This window comes from Ambystoma mexicanum, chromosome 3p (genome assembly GCF_040938575.1).
Source record: "Ambystoma mexicanum isolate Mex_15411 chromosome 3p, UKY_AmexF1_1, whole genome shotgun sequence".
NCBI classification, from domain to species: Eukaryota; Metazoa; Chordata; class Amphibia; order Caudata; family Ambystomatidae; genus Ambystoma; species Ambystoma mexicanum.
This window is the reverse complement of record NC_090925.1, coordinates 96,176,573-96,192,855: the sequence shown is the minus strand read 5'-3', so window position 1 is coordinate 96,192,855 and position 16,283 is coordinate 96,176,573. Positions and strand designations below refer to the sequence as shown.

The 16,283-nt window shown below is 40.9% G+C and overlaps 1 protein-coding gene across 3 annotated transcripts in view; it reads left to right on the top strand.

The window, feature by feature from the left end:
* LOC138580127 (putative DBH-like monooxygenase protein 2) overlaps positions 1–16,283 on the top strand; it is a 548,912-nt gene that overhangs the window by 176,789 nt on the left and 355,840 nt on the right. For all 3 annotated transcript variants that reach the window (XM_069650422.1, XM_069650425.1, XM_069650423.1), the window contains exons 7-8: positions 2,377–2,540; positions 14,639–14,730. In XM_069650422.1, the coding sequence (XP_069506523.1) occupies positions 2,377–2,540; positions 14,639–14,730 (256 nt within the window). The remainder of the gene's footprint in view (positions 1–2,376; positions 2,541–14,638; positions 14,731–16,283) is intronic.

Below are 16,283 nucleotides of genomic sequence, written 5' to 3'. Positions count from 1 at the left end.
GTCCCGGGAAGTTACCACAGGATTGCAAGTGGTGGTAGGGTAGTGTTAGACTCCATTGGGTTTTTACAAATTACCACCTGAAGAATTACCAAGTGGTAATTCCACAGATTTTCTGGTGAGGAAAAGTGGAGGATTTACCTCCAGCTTAATGCTGGCGATAAATCCTCCACTTTTCCTCCAAAAATCAGCAGAATTACTAAGTGGTAATTCCACCAAACTCGCCGGAATTCCTGCCACTTCTTTCCTGCACACCCAAACTTGTAATGCAGTCCGTAATTTAAATGTCCAATGCCCAAATAGTTTTGGTGCCCAATACACTTTGCTGAGCAATGGCAACACATGTTTCACACTTTTCAGAGTCTTGTTCCTCTACTTTGCATGCTTCATCAAGGGTCTATACGAAGAATGATTCTAGTGATGCTAGTTCTGTCTGATGAGGATCTTCTTTTCTTGTGCACCAATTCGAAACCTAATGCACTTTCCTTTCCTTTGTGTCTTTGAATATAGTTGTAGGGTATTTAGTACACTTTTGTGGGACTGCGCTGAGGTAAGATATCCTTCAACGTTAACAAAGGACACAGGTCTGCAGCATTCTCAGATGGCCATACATAGGGACAAGAATCAAGAACAGCTCCCCTTTCCAAAGAATCAAAGTTATATACAAGGGACCACTCCTCTGAGGGAATTCACCCACAGGGAAAGAACAATTCAACTTAGAACTCAATTGTCTAGCCAACTAGGTTGTGATCCTATGCATTTACCATTGTACACATTGTCCCATTGTTGTCCCGTTAAAGCAATGTTACACTGGAAACATTTCCAAAATATTTGTATATTTGAAAAAAAAGGTTTGCAACCAAATGTTTCCAAAATGCATCTGGCTCACTTCCTCTACCGAGATGTTCCCTCTGCCATGGAAAGGACATAGTTTTCTTACACACGGCCATCTCCCTGATCTCCTTTCCTGGTCTATTATATCAGGAAAGATTTAATGAATACATGTGCATCATTTCTTTGCTCAGAGAATCAATGGGTAAATGTGCTGTCTACTCTTTAATAAGAGTTAAAGTATAAATCTGCTTATCTCATCCTAGACGGGCACTTTTACTACAAAATAACTAAACTTCCACCCTATAATCTTGGCTATTTTATGCCAAAATGCCTGAAGTTTATTATAATTCCACAACATATGTGACAGTTTTGATATCTTACATCACCCACATCTGTCACTTCATAGAGGGCTCATTAGATGTAGCGCGGAACGAATATATGGTACAATTGTTTCAAAGTATAATCTTGATTTACATGCATATAAAATGCACTCATGAATTTGTATAGGTAGCTGCCATTCTTCTATACTGAATGTGGTGGTAAACCATCGTTCCTACTTTGCCATGCTCTTCTTCCTTACCCTGTTCTTTGGTCGAAAGTCCTGATAAAAATGGGAACTTGTGTCTGAGTAGTTAATCTATAAAAAATGAAATAGTCCAAACCATTGTCCCTAGAAACCCTTGAGAAGCCATGGTTCGAAAGTACGATCTCATTTGGATTAAAATCGTCTAAATTCACAAATGTAGCTGTTGCCAAATGTACAAATATCTGCCCAGCCACGACAGTCTGTGCTTTTTGCCTTCTTCCAGGAGTTGTGTGTTGGGCAGATGTTCAGCAGCCATGGATTGTCATCAAGGGTTGCTAGAGCTGCTAACTCTGCAAATGATCTATTGTTTTGTATTGCTCCCCATCCTAGTCTTGCTAGAGTTGATCACCTTCCTCTGATATTGTCCATTCGCAAGTGACACTGCCTGACCGTGTGCGACCCCAGTACTGGTGTTTGTGTATATAACCGCATATCATGAGGTGTGAGCAAGTTCTGAAAAATGTCACTTTTGTTAAAACTTAGAAATTATATTATATTTAACTGGTTCCGGAGGAATAGTTAAAGAAAAATAACAAACATGTTCACAATCTATAGGGCCTTTCATCACCTGCAGGCCCCAAAATATCATAACAAAATGTTTGTCAACATTTCTTTTGCATTTGGCTGGACACACATCACAAAAATCACTATTTGTATGTCTTTGTGTGAATTCCTGAACAAAGTTGCAAGTGCAGTGGAGCCTTCCCCATGCCCTGATTTCAAAAGGTGCAGCTGTTTACCTCTTGTAGATTAAATATATCCACTATTTTTGGGAGGGAAGCAAGTGAACTCTGAATGCAGGTGTGGAAGTTACAGTAGAAAGTGTTGCACTGAAAAGCAGTGCACTTGATCCTTCACTTGAAGTGGCTTTGGGGCAAGTTGTCCCAATCTTAACTCATACAGGCGTTCTTCAAGTCTTTTCAGACCACTGAATTATTGTTTATTCTCTCTTTAAAAAGGTCGCATGGACAGCTCTGGTATCCGGATCTATTACACCCCGGTCGTGAGGCAGCACGATGTCGGGGTTCTAACAACAGGACTTGAAACCATGAAGTACTTCATCCCTCCACATGCAGAATCCTTCAAAGTGTACTCGGTCTGCAACACTTCCCTTTTCAATCAGGTGAATACAAATAATTGTCCTATTTAGCAGAGCTATTGTTGTTCATTCAGGATGCATGGCTAGATGCAAAGAGTCAGATCTGGTAGCTTAAGTGTCATGTGAACACTAAACATAATTCAAGCACTGGTACCTGGGTGCACAATATTGACTTTACATCCTCCTCTCTGCTGGGCATTGGGTTGCATGAGGTTAGTACATGTTTAAAGGCATTGCCTTGGCTGTTGCTATTACTATATTGTCATTTGTGGCTCTTTTCATGTGTCCTCTTGAGAGTGGGTAATGAGCAGACACCACAATCCCAGAGTCACACTTGGGGTGTAGAAGTTGTGTTACATCTTAGAGTAGATCTCCTACACCCCTATAAAATAAGTCAAGCATCTATACTTATCCAGACTTATCAAACTTATCACTACCACTAGAAGCAGGGAATTCCTATGGAAGGGGAAGAAATGGTTAACAGTTTCTAGGGCTAGTGAATTTGTGACCACAGAACCAGAGGAACAAACACCCCATTCCTGTATGATATGCTACGTTAGCATCCATTTTCTCGATTAGATGACACTTGTTGCCAGTGTGAATCTGGCTCAGCTGCAGCTGGAGATGACATCTCTGAATCGACTTCAAGGAAAGCGGAAAGTACAAACAAGGCCTATGTTGTTACTGTTGGGAGGGGTGAAGTACACCAGCATACTTTTATAATGTGTTACAGTTCCACCGTATTGATCTCTGGTGGTTGGTAAGTCGGTGGGGGGCAATTTCAGTTCTCACTTAGTCTTTTGCACTATCGAGATTGCATTTGTGGAGGGACCCCAATGTGAACCTGATGGGGAACCTGTCCCTGCATAGGTAGAGTGTATGGTTTGGATGTCTTCTCACTCACTGCACTCTCTCTGAACTTGTAACCCAGCTGTGGCAAGTTGCGCAAGAATAGTCAGTTGTCTCTGGACAAAGGGCATTTAGGAGGCAAAGATTCTGTTCATTGCTCTTGTTTGCTCGGTTTATTAACCAATAAGAGTAATCCATAGCGGTAAAGTGAGTATTAATACTATTTATATGGCAGACGAGTGTTAATAGCAATATGCTGTTATTGCCTGGCCTTGCAATGTGTAAACAACAAAAATAAATAATTCAGTTAGTCCGTCAAATACTTGATTTCGGCTGAGCGCCATAAAAGCCAGGTGCATAAATCAGAAACTTTAACATAATAAAATCAACAATATGCAAATCCTAAGAAATAAATGGTTGTATGTTACCATATACCTAAAATTCCATAATCCTCACACATATAACATACACCTACAGATCACAGTAAATCATTGATAAGTTACATATAATTACATTTGTTAACACTAAAATGGCATATAAATCATGAGGGAGCACGATAAAATATTAACATGTTGACCTCTGTCAAAAAAAAAAAGACACACTCAAGATAAAAGTGACAACAAAGCAAATCTTTTCTACCAAGATCTATGGAGCTTTTTACGAGTATGTCGGTCCAGGAAAAATGCTGGTAAAACAGCCGGTACAGCCGGTTCTGTCATTTTTCCCCGGACCGGCATGCTCAGTCTGCCGCTAGAGGCACTGAACTACCAGCAGGCAGAAAAATCACTGAAGCACTGGCACCGTTAAGAACTACGCAGTGCGGCCTGACACTCGCTGTTTCTTGCTGACGAGAAAGGAGGTTTGCAGACTATGTAACGCACCAAGAGAATCACTGTTAGATCTGACCTCAATTTGACCATTTCTACGTGAACAAAAAACTCGTTGGTTGGGAAAATGTTTGCAACATTTTACTACTCTTTTCATTAAGGAACTATGGGCATATTTGCTAAGAGGAGAACAAGTTCAAATCACTCTCGCCTTCTTAGCTTATTTAAAGGAAGTATTTAGTTGGACAGAAGAGACTCTTAGGTTACTGTGTAAAAAGCTTAACATTGAGTTCTCCATGTTTATTTTATTTTTATGTTGTGTTTTTATGATTGTTTACTGAAGATAAGGGGGGTTACCCCCCTCATAAAATATGAAATAATTTAACTTTGCCTGGTCTGTTTATCATGTAATCATTTGATTTTAGTAAAATGTTTGATTCACTAAACCAATACTAATAGAAATAAAAAAAAAAACAAGTTCAAAAGAACAGTGCCAGTGCTTCATTGATTTCCATTACATGGAGTCCTATGAGACTCCATGGAAGTGGGAACTCAGCGTTCCTCTGCCACCCTTACTATCCCGGTAATACCGGCATATCGTGCAGCGGAAACGGTAAGCCGAGAATGCCAAAGCACCGGCGATTTAGCAGCAACTAATAATGAGGCCTGATCATTTGTATATTTGTGTATGTGTATATTTGGCTACTGCAAACACATTGGCAGGATCATCCGACCTTCTACAGAATGACATGGATTCATTTACAGTGTTAATACCAAACCATAGACATCCTGGCCTCAGATACATCTTTCGGTACGAGTTATACAGAGGGGCACACTAATACAACATTTTTGAGCGATCCTATCCTATCCTGTCCGTACGGACATTTAGTTTAGTTATTCCGTATTGCAGCCACCGGGAGGATACTGAACCTCAGTTTAACATAGAGTGAACGCAAGAATAAGGTCCAAATAAGGTTTATTCTTGTTCTCCCAATATGTTAGCAGGTTGGAGGATAGGTTCTGCTCACGCTCCAACCAATGATCTAATTGAACAATGTATTTGGCCCAAATCTCGGTTTGAATGCCAAGAATTCACTATGTCCTATCTCACATTATACACCTTTTTTGTGTGTAAACCATTGTAGGGCTAGCCCTCCAGGATGCCCCAGAACATCCATTGTAGTTTCTCTAAATGTACATAACTCAGGGTTACTCCATAACCGTATCCAATATAAAATTGGCATAACGGCCACAATATCCCCTATCAATGGTATTCCAGACTCTTAATGAATTAGAATTGTGGATACCTAATTGGGAACCCTAAATTAATTTTTTTAGAAAACCGTTTTCAATGGTGCCAACCTTGCTGCGGGTCACATAGCCCCACAGCTGGGCACAATACAAGGCAGCCTGCCTGGCTTGTGCTTAATGCACCTGCATGAGTGGGGTCATCACCCTCTCTCCATATTTCAATGAGAATTTGGTGATGACACCACTATGTCTAAGAAGCTTTGGCCAGATGTTGGTCCCATTAGCAGGTGCCAGTAAAGTGACAGATCTCAGGGTTTACTACCCACCTGCCAATTGCTGGTCATCAAAGGCTGGTTATTAAAGGACATGAAAGAACACGCAATAGGATTAGAATTGGGCCTCTCAGATCAATACTACACATATTTGCAATTAAGGAATGTGTTAGTGTCACAAATACATGGCAATTTCGATCTTCCAGTCCGATATCTGGTAGATATGAATAAGGGTGGCAGCAGGTGCCAGCAGAATACTGTCCACCCTGTATATGGCTACTAGGGGCTTTACAGGAGAACTTTAAGACAACTTAAACGAAAGATGGGAACAAGATATGGCTGAGATTCAGGAGGATAATTTGGAGGGAAGCAAATTGGTCTTCTAGCTATTACACCTCGCCTATGAGTAGCTCAAGGTAAGTATCTTCACCAGGCCTACTTCTCAAGGATAGATGGTTCAGAAAGGGGTAGAGTGCAGATGGAATCTGTCTCAAGTGAAAAGCCAGTCTGGGACTATTCATATAGTGGCAGCTGGTGACTAGTTTCTTGGCAGTGCTTACACATTTCTCATGAATTTCTGAATGAAGAGAGTTACAATGTTACTGATTACAGCACATATTTCTGAAAACATGTAATACATCTTATTACAATTTACAATATGTTTTGTAACACACAAGAAAGAAAAACAATATATTTCATGTCACCAGTAATACAGAGGATCATTTTACCAATGCATTTTCATGATATCGTTACCCACAATATGCAAGGCATAAGTTCGTTTTCAACAATTGATTAGCAGAGTTTGCCAATTAAAATGTTCTTGATTAGCAAACACACCTATTTGATTAGCAATGTTGCACTAACATTTTTAATGTTACCAAAAGTTATTTTGATCCAAAACATAACATGAGCATCAAAACAGCATTTTTGTGTACTGCTCAAGTAAGATATTAGTGAGATTAATCAGGCCTTGCAAATTAAAATTCCACTAGACCTGCAGGTTAGGTAATGGTATTGCAGTATATGTGTCGAGTGTACAGTCTGGATGGAACTATTGACTATTCTTTTGCATAAACATCTAGTTAGCCTTGTGTATTCATTATGTAAGAGGAAAGAAAGTAAGAGACAAAGCAGAGTAGATGGCATAGCAGGCAGAGAACTGGTCAAACTAGGTTGAATATTGTAGTTTGCTGCCATATCACTTTCAGGATAACTGGTATAAAACTGCTCATGCGTTGAGCACCAGTTGCACAGATCAATGCAGCCAGCAGGTCACAGAACTAGATTTGCCATTAAAAACAGTTGGCCGTTTGAGCATTTTAAAAAGTGTTCACTTAATGTGATGCATCTTCACCCAACAAACAAAATCTAGTTGACACTGAGATATATATACACTAACCTAAACTTTACTGTAAGCCATGAAGACAAGGCAGTGTTTTACAGAAGCAATACTGCAGTTCTGCATTAGGCAGCAACTTAACTTGCTAGGAATGGAATTGCATGACTGTTTTTAATACAGTAACACATACTGGTCTTTGCCAAAGAGAATATATATTTGCCAAAGAGGATATAGTTTGCTTAATAAAAGTATCACCCAGATTACTTTTGGTTTTCAATTGTTTGGAAAAGAAACAAAATCTTGCCTAGCACTCCCACACAGGTGCTTGGCACTTAAGAGTGAAGGAGATGATTATGATATGATATGATATGCTAGTTTATTTATATAGAACATATACACAATCTGGTACAAAGTCCTTCAAGGCAAGGGAGGGAAGAAGGGAAAATACAATGACATTCTTGCAGGCCATGAACAGTAAGGATGAGAAATTAACTATCATACTCGGCGTGACGACATTTCAGATAGTGCAAGAGCTAAAACATAGATAAGGAAGGGATGGGGAGAGTGGGAAGGAAATGGAAACAGACAGGCGACTACCGTACTAGGCCTGACGACATTTATGGTAGAGCTGGAGAAAAACAAAAGGCATTACTGTTGCACTCTCTCTCCATTAGCCCCTATGAACTTGCAGTGAAAAGGGAAGAGGGTGGCGAGAGCCGTGAGAGCCAGAGAGGAATTCAGAGTGAGTCGTGCTTTTATTGAACAGGGTATCTTGATTATCTAACTTTGCTACACAAGTGTCAATTTAATTAGCAAACCTACGGAATTGGATAGCAAATTTTTATACAACACTGCTCATTTAATGCCTTGATGTGTACCATTGTACCTCTTGCGTAAGAAACAATGTTCGTGCTGGCTATGACCACAATATAAGCCAGTATTCTGCCAGTGTAAGAAGACATTTTTCATAATTGTGACCAGAAATGTCAGTATTGTCACTATGTGAACCAACATATATTGGGTGTGCCCAATATTCTGTTATTGCTACATAAGAAAATGCTCTTGTTGACTTTGCCATATTGCCAGTAATGCCATTGTAAGACTACACATCCATGTTGGATGTACCAATATATGCTAGCAATGACACATAGGAGCACAATCATTGTTGGCTGGCTTTTCCCATGTTGCCATTCATTTCACTGTGAGAATTTGTGCCAATGCTAGCCAGTTTTGCCACGTGAGAACATACTAATATTTGATTTGTCCATATCCAACAAGTGCCACAGGAAGAAGGCATGCCCATACTGGCCCTGCCAATACCAGCCAAAATTCACACAAAAGAAGACTGATACTTGGCCTATAATGCAGTATTGCCGATGAGAAAAGACATGGCCATGCTGACTGTGACAATATATGCCAGTCTTACCATGTAAAAACACACTCATGCTGGCTTGTCTCATAATGTCATCAATGCCACTACAAGAAGCCATTTGTTTTCTGGCTGTGTGAATATATTCCCATGTAAGAACACCCTCATGTTAGAATTGCCCATAATGCTTATAATGCCTCTATAAGAAGTTATGTTTGTGCTAACTCTGTAAATATATGCCAACATTGACAATAACATTTGTTTTGTGCAACATCAAACCCTCTCAAGTACCACTGCCAGAAATAGTTTTACTCCATCCCCGGGTCCCTCCACATCCATCAGACATCTTCCCCTAGCCCTCAGACTCCTCACACATACACCCCCCTCGCCCACACACACATAAACACTGCTCTCATGCATGCACATACACCCACATACACACACTCACACCCCCACACACATGTGTGAAAACATACACATGCACACATACATATGTTACACCTTTTTTGCCTCAGCTCCAGAATCATGTCATTACCTGATGCAGTCTGCATATCCTAATCTGCTTTCATTGAGTTAAGTAAACACAAAACAGGGGAGTTTGTCCAGCATATGTCTCTTCCGGAGTACTGGTTGCTGGCATGCGTTGAGGGCCAGCTCCTCACTGCCCTAGAAGATCCAGAGTATGTGGGTGTGCAGATGATCTGAAGCCAGTAGGTTGAATGTTCATCAACTAACCTGAGTCTGCATTACTCTAGGGAGGTCACGTGTTGGAAGAACATGATAACATTCGATCAGCTGTTTGGGGCACAAGCTCTCAGGCTTGTTTCCTCCATGGCTGTCTTTCACCACAGAAGTACAGGGTTGCGTCATTACGAGTTTGACAGAGCAGTAAAGCATTTGAAGGAATTCTGTTACTGCCAAAAATTACCACCACTTTTACTGCTGTGCCGAATTCAGAGTTTGACCTTGAGGTAGAGGATTTCCCGTCAGCAAGATGGTGTAGGCAAAACCTCCACGTTAAGACCAAACATGTGCAGATTTAGCACAAAGAATTGCACCTCATGGTAAATCAGCCGAGTGCTATGGACACCCAAAAAGGTAAACTAAGACACCCCTCCCACCACTAGTAATCCCATGGTAAGGCCACAGGACCGAGTAAGCGAATTTGGTCGTGAATCAGCAGATATACGTCAGATTTACCTCCAACACCGAATGAGGCCTCCTTTTCTGTTTGGTGGTATATCTGCTGATTTACTGGAAAATTAATTTACCGTTATCACCACTCCGTAACGTGGCCATACCAAAATTATGAGTGATGTAAAGCGGCGTAAGCCCACAAGCAGTAATACCACGCAGTAAATCAGCAGATGTGTGGATGTAATTTACCTCCAAACCTGGAATTCACCATTGCAGTAAAGGTGGCAGTAATTACATTTCTGCCAAAAAAGTGGTGCTAATGAAATGATCACCACTTATTTTACTACACTACTAAACGTGTAATGAGTCCCAATGTTTCCATATGAAATCCGATGGGTTGGGAAGTACTGGGACGCGGACAGCTCTAGCGTTGTACTCAATCACCACTGGCAGATTTCTAGGCCCTTGATATCTGATCATCTCTAGAAATGGGACCTTCAACATCTAAAAAGCCCCTCGTCTCCCAATGCAGAAGAGGTTTCGAAAATATTTCAGATTATGGAGATTATTTTCTCTCACATTTTGTAGCACATGATGGCATCATGTTTGTGATTATAACTACTGTGGAATCATAGCAGCACATACAGGCCAACATAGTAACCACTGATGCTACAGGTGTATATACCCACATTCCCAATGAGGAAGGAACTAAAACCATCCGCATGAGATGGCTTAAGACCAAATTGCACAGATTTAATCACCTTTTCTTACTTGGTTCATTAGAGTTAGGTAGTTAATTGGTTGGTTTTAGGTTTGGACCATGATAATTAGGTGTCCTGCCTATTTGGAAAATATCCTTATGGTAAAGTTTGAGATGGTATATTATGACAGTAGAACACCTGACAATTACTGGGTGTGAAATGCCTACATTATATCAACGGTATCTTTTTTACTTGAACTGTCTCAGATGAGCCATTTACTGAATGTTTACAACCCTTCAATGAAATACAAGCTATTAGCACATGGAAGTCATTATTGACCTCCTCTGAGCCAATTAGAATGTTCAGAGGTCAGTTAATCACTTCTGGTATTGACTGCATTCTGAATAGTCTGGCTTCCAAAAATACAGAGAGAAAACAATCGAATTTCCAGGCAAGATGTCGTTTAACAAGACACTTCACTGAATCATCCAACTTAAGATACCACATAGAAACCAACGATGTGTATAAATGCTTTGGCCTTCTTTAAGGGAAACCATTTACTTTTACATTACACCTAAGGAATGCTCATGTTAAAGCCTTTTCTATTCCACCAAGTCTTTTATTTAAATGCTGAACCTATGCAGACAACCTTGCTTTTTAAATATTACAAAATAAAAGCATATTTAATTTACTAGATGGTTTGAGTATTTATTTCACTCATTATTAAACAAAGCTTTCTACTCTACAATTCCGAAACCTATATTGCTATTAGATCTATATTGTAAAAGCCTTACAGACCAAGGTAGGGGTAATATTGATTGGGATAGTGACCCTTCTTCAACTTATGGCCCTCCGCTTTGCCTTGGGCTATAATCAGCGCTTTGGTGTAAAGCGCTATATAAACCAATAAATACAATACATACAACACAATAAAACTTGTAAGCAGGTCCTTATCCTGCTAAAATGACCTCTCTCTCACTGGATCTATAAGGCTATATTATTAAATGTACATACACAACTGGACCTTGTTCTGTTTACTTACTGGATATGCGAGTGGAGAGTTTTCGTGACAAATTTGATTTTGGTGTTTACACAAAACATAGACACTGATAATTATGTGTTAGCCAGTTCACATGATACTCATTCAACTCTTCCTGGTTTGCTTTTTCTCGAAATGTTATATTGTCGTCAGATAAGTACAGATGAGAGACATCATTAAGACACTCATCCAATTCAATGTGTTGCGCTTTCCTTGAAAGAGGTTATTCTCACCAAATCATCGCTTGGTAAGATTCATTGTCCTACCACAAGAACCGAAGAAACCTGCTAATGCTGAGCCCGCTGACAGGGGTGGCAGACCTAAGAGTTGGCATTGTGCTTGATGGTAGCTGGGGAAACAAAAGGGCAATATGGAAAGAATCTTCCCTTCCCGAGCTAAGGCTAGGATACCGTCCAGTGGAGGGGAGAGGTGAGGGTGACAGCTATGTAATAGAATGGACTGACCTTTAACCTGTGCTATAGGGAGCCAAAAGACATCATGATGAACATGGTCCTTTAACATGCAGTGTTCTCGATGCATGCACTGGTTGACTGCCTGTGCCTATTCTTGCTATAGTGGGTTGCTCAGTGGCAGGCCATAGTACAATATTATTAAAGGTTTTCCTTTGTATTGGCATTGGCATAAAAACATCAGTGTAGACATATCATAGGTCGTTCAGACACCTCAGCTTCAAAAGACAAACGTTAGGCCAGCATAATCCAGCGAGTGACAGTACTGCATAGCCTGGCATATGACAGCATACCATAGCACTTCACAGCCTAGAAAAGAAAGGCACAAACTGCATAGACTAAGCCAGCAGGTGGCAGGGCTTTGTACCATGACACATGGCAGCATAACCTAGCATGGGCACGATCTTCAAGTACTGCCAGTTTACAGCATTGTTTAAGAAGGGCATGTGACTGAGAGGAAGGAAACAGTATATGACAGAATATCATAACGTTGGAAATAGTGGTGGATGGTGGGCAGACTGAGGTAGGTGGAGTGAGAACCAATAAACTATGGAACGCCAGCCCGGTCAAATACTCTGGTGTCCACACATCACTCTGCTATGAATGAAGCGGTGTGTGCAGCGTCACACATTCTCAGTATGGTGGGTAAAGTTTCATATAAGGTCATAATTCTGGGTGACTGCTATGTTATCCACTGTTTATACTGCACCCATCACCGCTGTGGTGGTTTTACAGCTCCCAACATTGTCCGAAAGGGTGGCATATTATGACCCCGCTGGTTAGTTAGGAAGATGGATTGGAAAGGGAGGAGCATAGAAAGGGGCATTAGCCAATAGAAAAGATAATTCAGTAAATACGCATGGGATGACGATGGGGGTATTATAGTTGTGGTAGTAGAGCAGCATGTTTTACTGGGGCTAGTTATCAGTAAGCATGAGGATGAGTTTTTGCAGTGTTAGGCTCTGCTTAAAGTGCCGGCTTTTATGACAAATGAACTTCTGCCCTGCAGGAGTACTAGGATGAGTAGAGGTTAAAACACCCTTTTAACCCTCACACTTCTACAAATCAAAAGCTAACACTATCATAAAGGTAAAACAGGAACAGTAAAGAGATATACACCCTACGCATTTTGTGATAACGTGGGCCAAGGGAAGATTAAGCTCTCAAGAGGGGTGTGAATGTGGTTCAGTAGCAACACAAACAGTGAAGTATAACAGTCCAAAATAAATGAATGTGCAATCAAGGCTTTATACAAATATTATACTTATATTAAACACACCATGTACCGTAATAACTAGCTAGGAAAACACTACACAATAGCCAACCCTTAGGAAAGAACACAGAATAAGTAAAGATAGCAAGATGCAGCACTCTGATTAATTAATCAGGCGTGTAGGGCATGTAATAACCACAATGTTTTTTAAAATAATGTTCTTGGGTGCAAAAGGGATACAAGTGACCTAACCAGTCTCTAGGACCCACAAATGGACCAAGGGGGCATTAAGCAGTCAATATTACCTTTTTGCAGTTCTTGGTGGTCCGGCAGCACCAAAGCAGACTTCATGGCATCGTGCAAGCAATTTGAAGGTGGTTTGATTGTGTTGAGTGGTTCTTGAAAACATCACCAAGAGGTTCAATGGCAGAAATGCTAGGTTCCCGGCTGTCTTGGCTCTCAGGGTGCTGTGAGTACTAATCCAGGGGCTCAGGGACAAGATAAGACATTTTCCCATGCTCCCAAGCACGGGGCTGGTTGGCACACAACCACAGGGGTCCTTCAACACAGTGAGTTCCTGAGTACTGCTGTGGCTGGCAGAGAGACAAACTTTTTTTCAACAGCAGATTGAGCTCCAATTGTCTCTGTGGGTGGTTAGGGGACAGAGCATGCCTCTACCATGGACACTCAGTGTTTACCTCCCTGGCAGAGGACTTTGGAGGGATCAGTTCTCCCAACAGAGATCCAATGAAATCTTCTTGAAGGGTTGGAGTCCAAAACAAGTGAGCATGCGCTTTACATATGATTGACAGAACCTATTTGCTGTGCCATTGCTCATTTAAAAGGTTCTAAATAACTATTTAAGCCTTAAGTTTGTATTCTCATGGCTATTCCAGGAAGCAATGACCCATGGCCCAAGTTAATACGTTAGAGTGATGAAAAAGCATTTATCCTGGGACGTGGGATTTCACAACCCGGGACGACCCTCCAAATGAGGCATAATAGCTGGTACCAAATTAAAGGGTGTGGAGACAAGTGTAGCAGCAAGGGCTTGTGCTGTGGATTTGGAAAGAAAAGCACAGCTATAATAGAAAAGCAGCAAGGCTACGAATGGAGCCAATGTCCATGTTCAAGCTGTGAGTGGGGTGTGCCCAGTGAGAGGCAATATGTCGGGCAGAAAGGTAGAGGCCTTCAGAGTCTGCTGTCTAGAAGAGGTGAGAAGGTTCTTAGAGGATCACAGATGTAGGGTGGGAGTGAGTGGGGAGGCAAGGTGACATCTGGGGAAAGGCTGAAAGAATTATATTGCAGTGGTGAAGGCGCCGTCCTGCAGGATTGGACACCAGTTTTCATCAGCAAATAAAGCCTAGGTCCCTATGCCCTTGATTGGCTTGCACCAGAACCCTGGCTACTAGTATAACATTGTTAAAATCATATTTGCATTTTCTTGCATTTTATTTTACACGGACAAATCCCCATAGCGTGATGCACATTTGCAAACCAGTAGGCCTAAATAAAAGCTGTGAGCGACACATTTCATATACAAGAGTTAATTATTTTGACTAAGGTCGCCTCAGTGAAATCAATGCTATTGTTTCTTGCTTTGGAGATGCTCTGCTGGGATTTAACGCTAATGTGTTTTTGTTTTCTGTGTATAGGTGGATGGCCAAGTAGTCCAGGATATGCAGGTGTTTGCCAGCATTCTCCATACTCACTTGACTGGGAGAGCAGTACAAGTTGTTCAATACAGGTAAGAGGATAAGAGTGTTCCCTGAGCAGCGGCAAATGATTTACTGGCATTGTTAAGGAGAGGAAGGATAGCTCAGTGGCAAGCCGTTTGTCTTGGCAGCAAGACACCGCAGTGCAACCCAGGTTTGAATCCCGATCCGTGCTTAGAAACCACTTGTTGGTATTAAGTGCATTATAAAAGAACAATACTAATACTAATACTAATACTAATAATAATAATAATAATGATGTAACTTTACAGGTGCTCAGATAGCCCTGTGCATGGAAGAGAGAGCCCCTGTAAGGAAGATCAGAGTGTGGGGTTATTACTAATGAGATCTGTTATAACACTGATGGAGCATTGGTGGGTTCGATAGATGCAGTCATGTATCTATTTTGATTCTTCGGGATCCTCCTCACAATACTCATATTTGTTGGCTTGAAGTGCCATAATTAACTGACACGTAAGATCTCATTAGAGCACTGTTTGGTGTGACTGGAGAATGTAATGGTCCAACTGGTACCATCTTGAACTATATTAGAGCAATGATCAGGCATCTTGAAGGGACAGTGCTATAACTGCTCCCACCTCTGCACCAATAAGACCTGCAGTTGCCCCCCCACATACACTCTATGTGTCCACTGATCTAACATATACATACATGATGGAAAGGAACCAATTCCTGCACATATAGACCCGAAAGGAAAACTGTGTTGCTTGTGTTGTAAATTAAGGGTCCTATTGCTGAATTAGAGGCTCTGTTAGAGCATTCAGGTTCTACAACCACAAATTAATTAATTCAATGTGGCATTTAAGTACGTGAAAGGTAGAGATGAGAGCCAGGACAATCTAAATTCATGTAGTTTACTCACACACTTATCCAACAAAATGTCTCTCCATCATCTTGAAAAAATACTTCACAAATATGTCAATAAGTATTTGATTATGTAACAGAATCTGAGAAAGCTGAGGCATGTTTGTAACCTGAGAGAACCTGATAACCTTAAGATGGGGGTGTGCCTTGTAAGTGAAATTGAAAACATGAATCAGGTTTTATGATCATGATACAATAAAATGATTCAACAACTTTACCCTTGCAATAGTTAGAGGCAGGGGTAAGGCAGCAACTGTTTAGGGCCAATGAGTTACAATAGTTATGTTTCCCAACATCATGCACTATGAAACAACTCTACTCCACGTTTCAGTGTCTGAAATGTATCTGTTAACAAATCATGATCTGCTTCCAATTTGGTGTGTTGGCTGGGGAAAGATGTCAACCCATAGTCTTCTGCAATGAAGTGACCCCATTTATTAAATGTCAGTGGTGCAACCTGAAGCAATTCAATCCTTCTCCTGTGGTTAGAGACAACAGCACTGACTACACACACTATTCTCTGGGACTGTACCCTGCAGGTGGACAGCTTATCAAGTTAATATCAGAAGCCTATGACTCAGTCACAAGAGATTTGTGACAAGCCAGCATTGTATCTTTCTGATAAGGTAGCCAAATTATGAGAAATAATTAAGGCTAAACACAGAACCTATACCCGTCTGCCTGACATTAGCACAGTTAA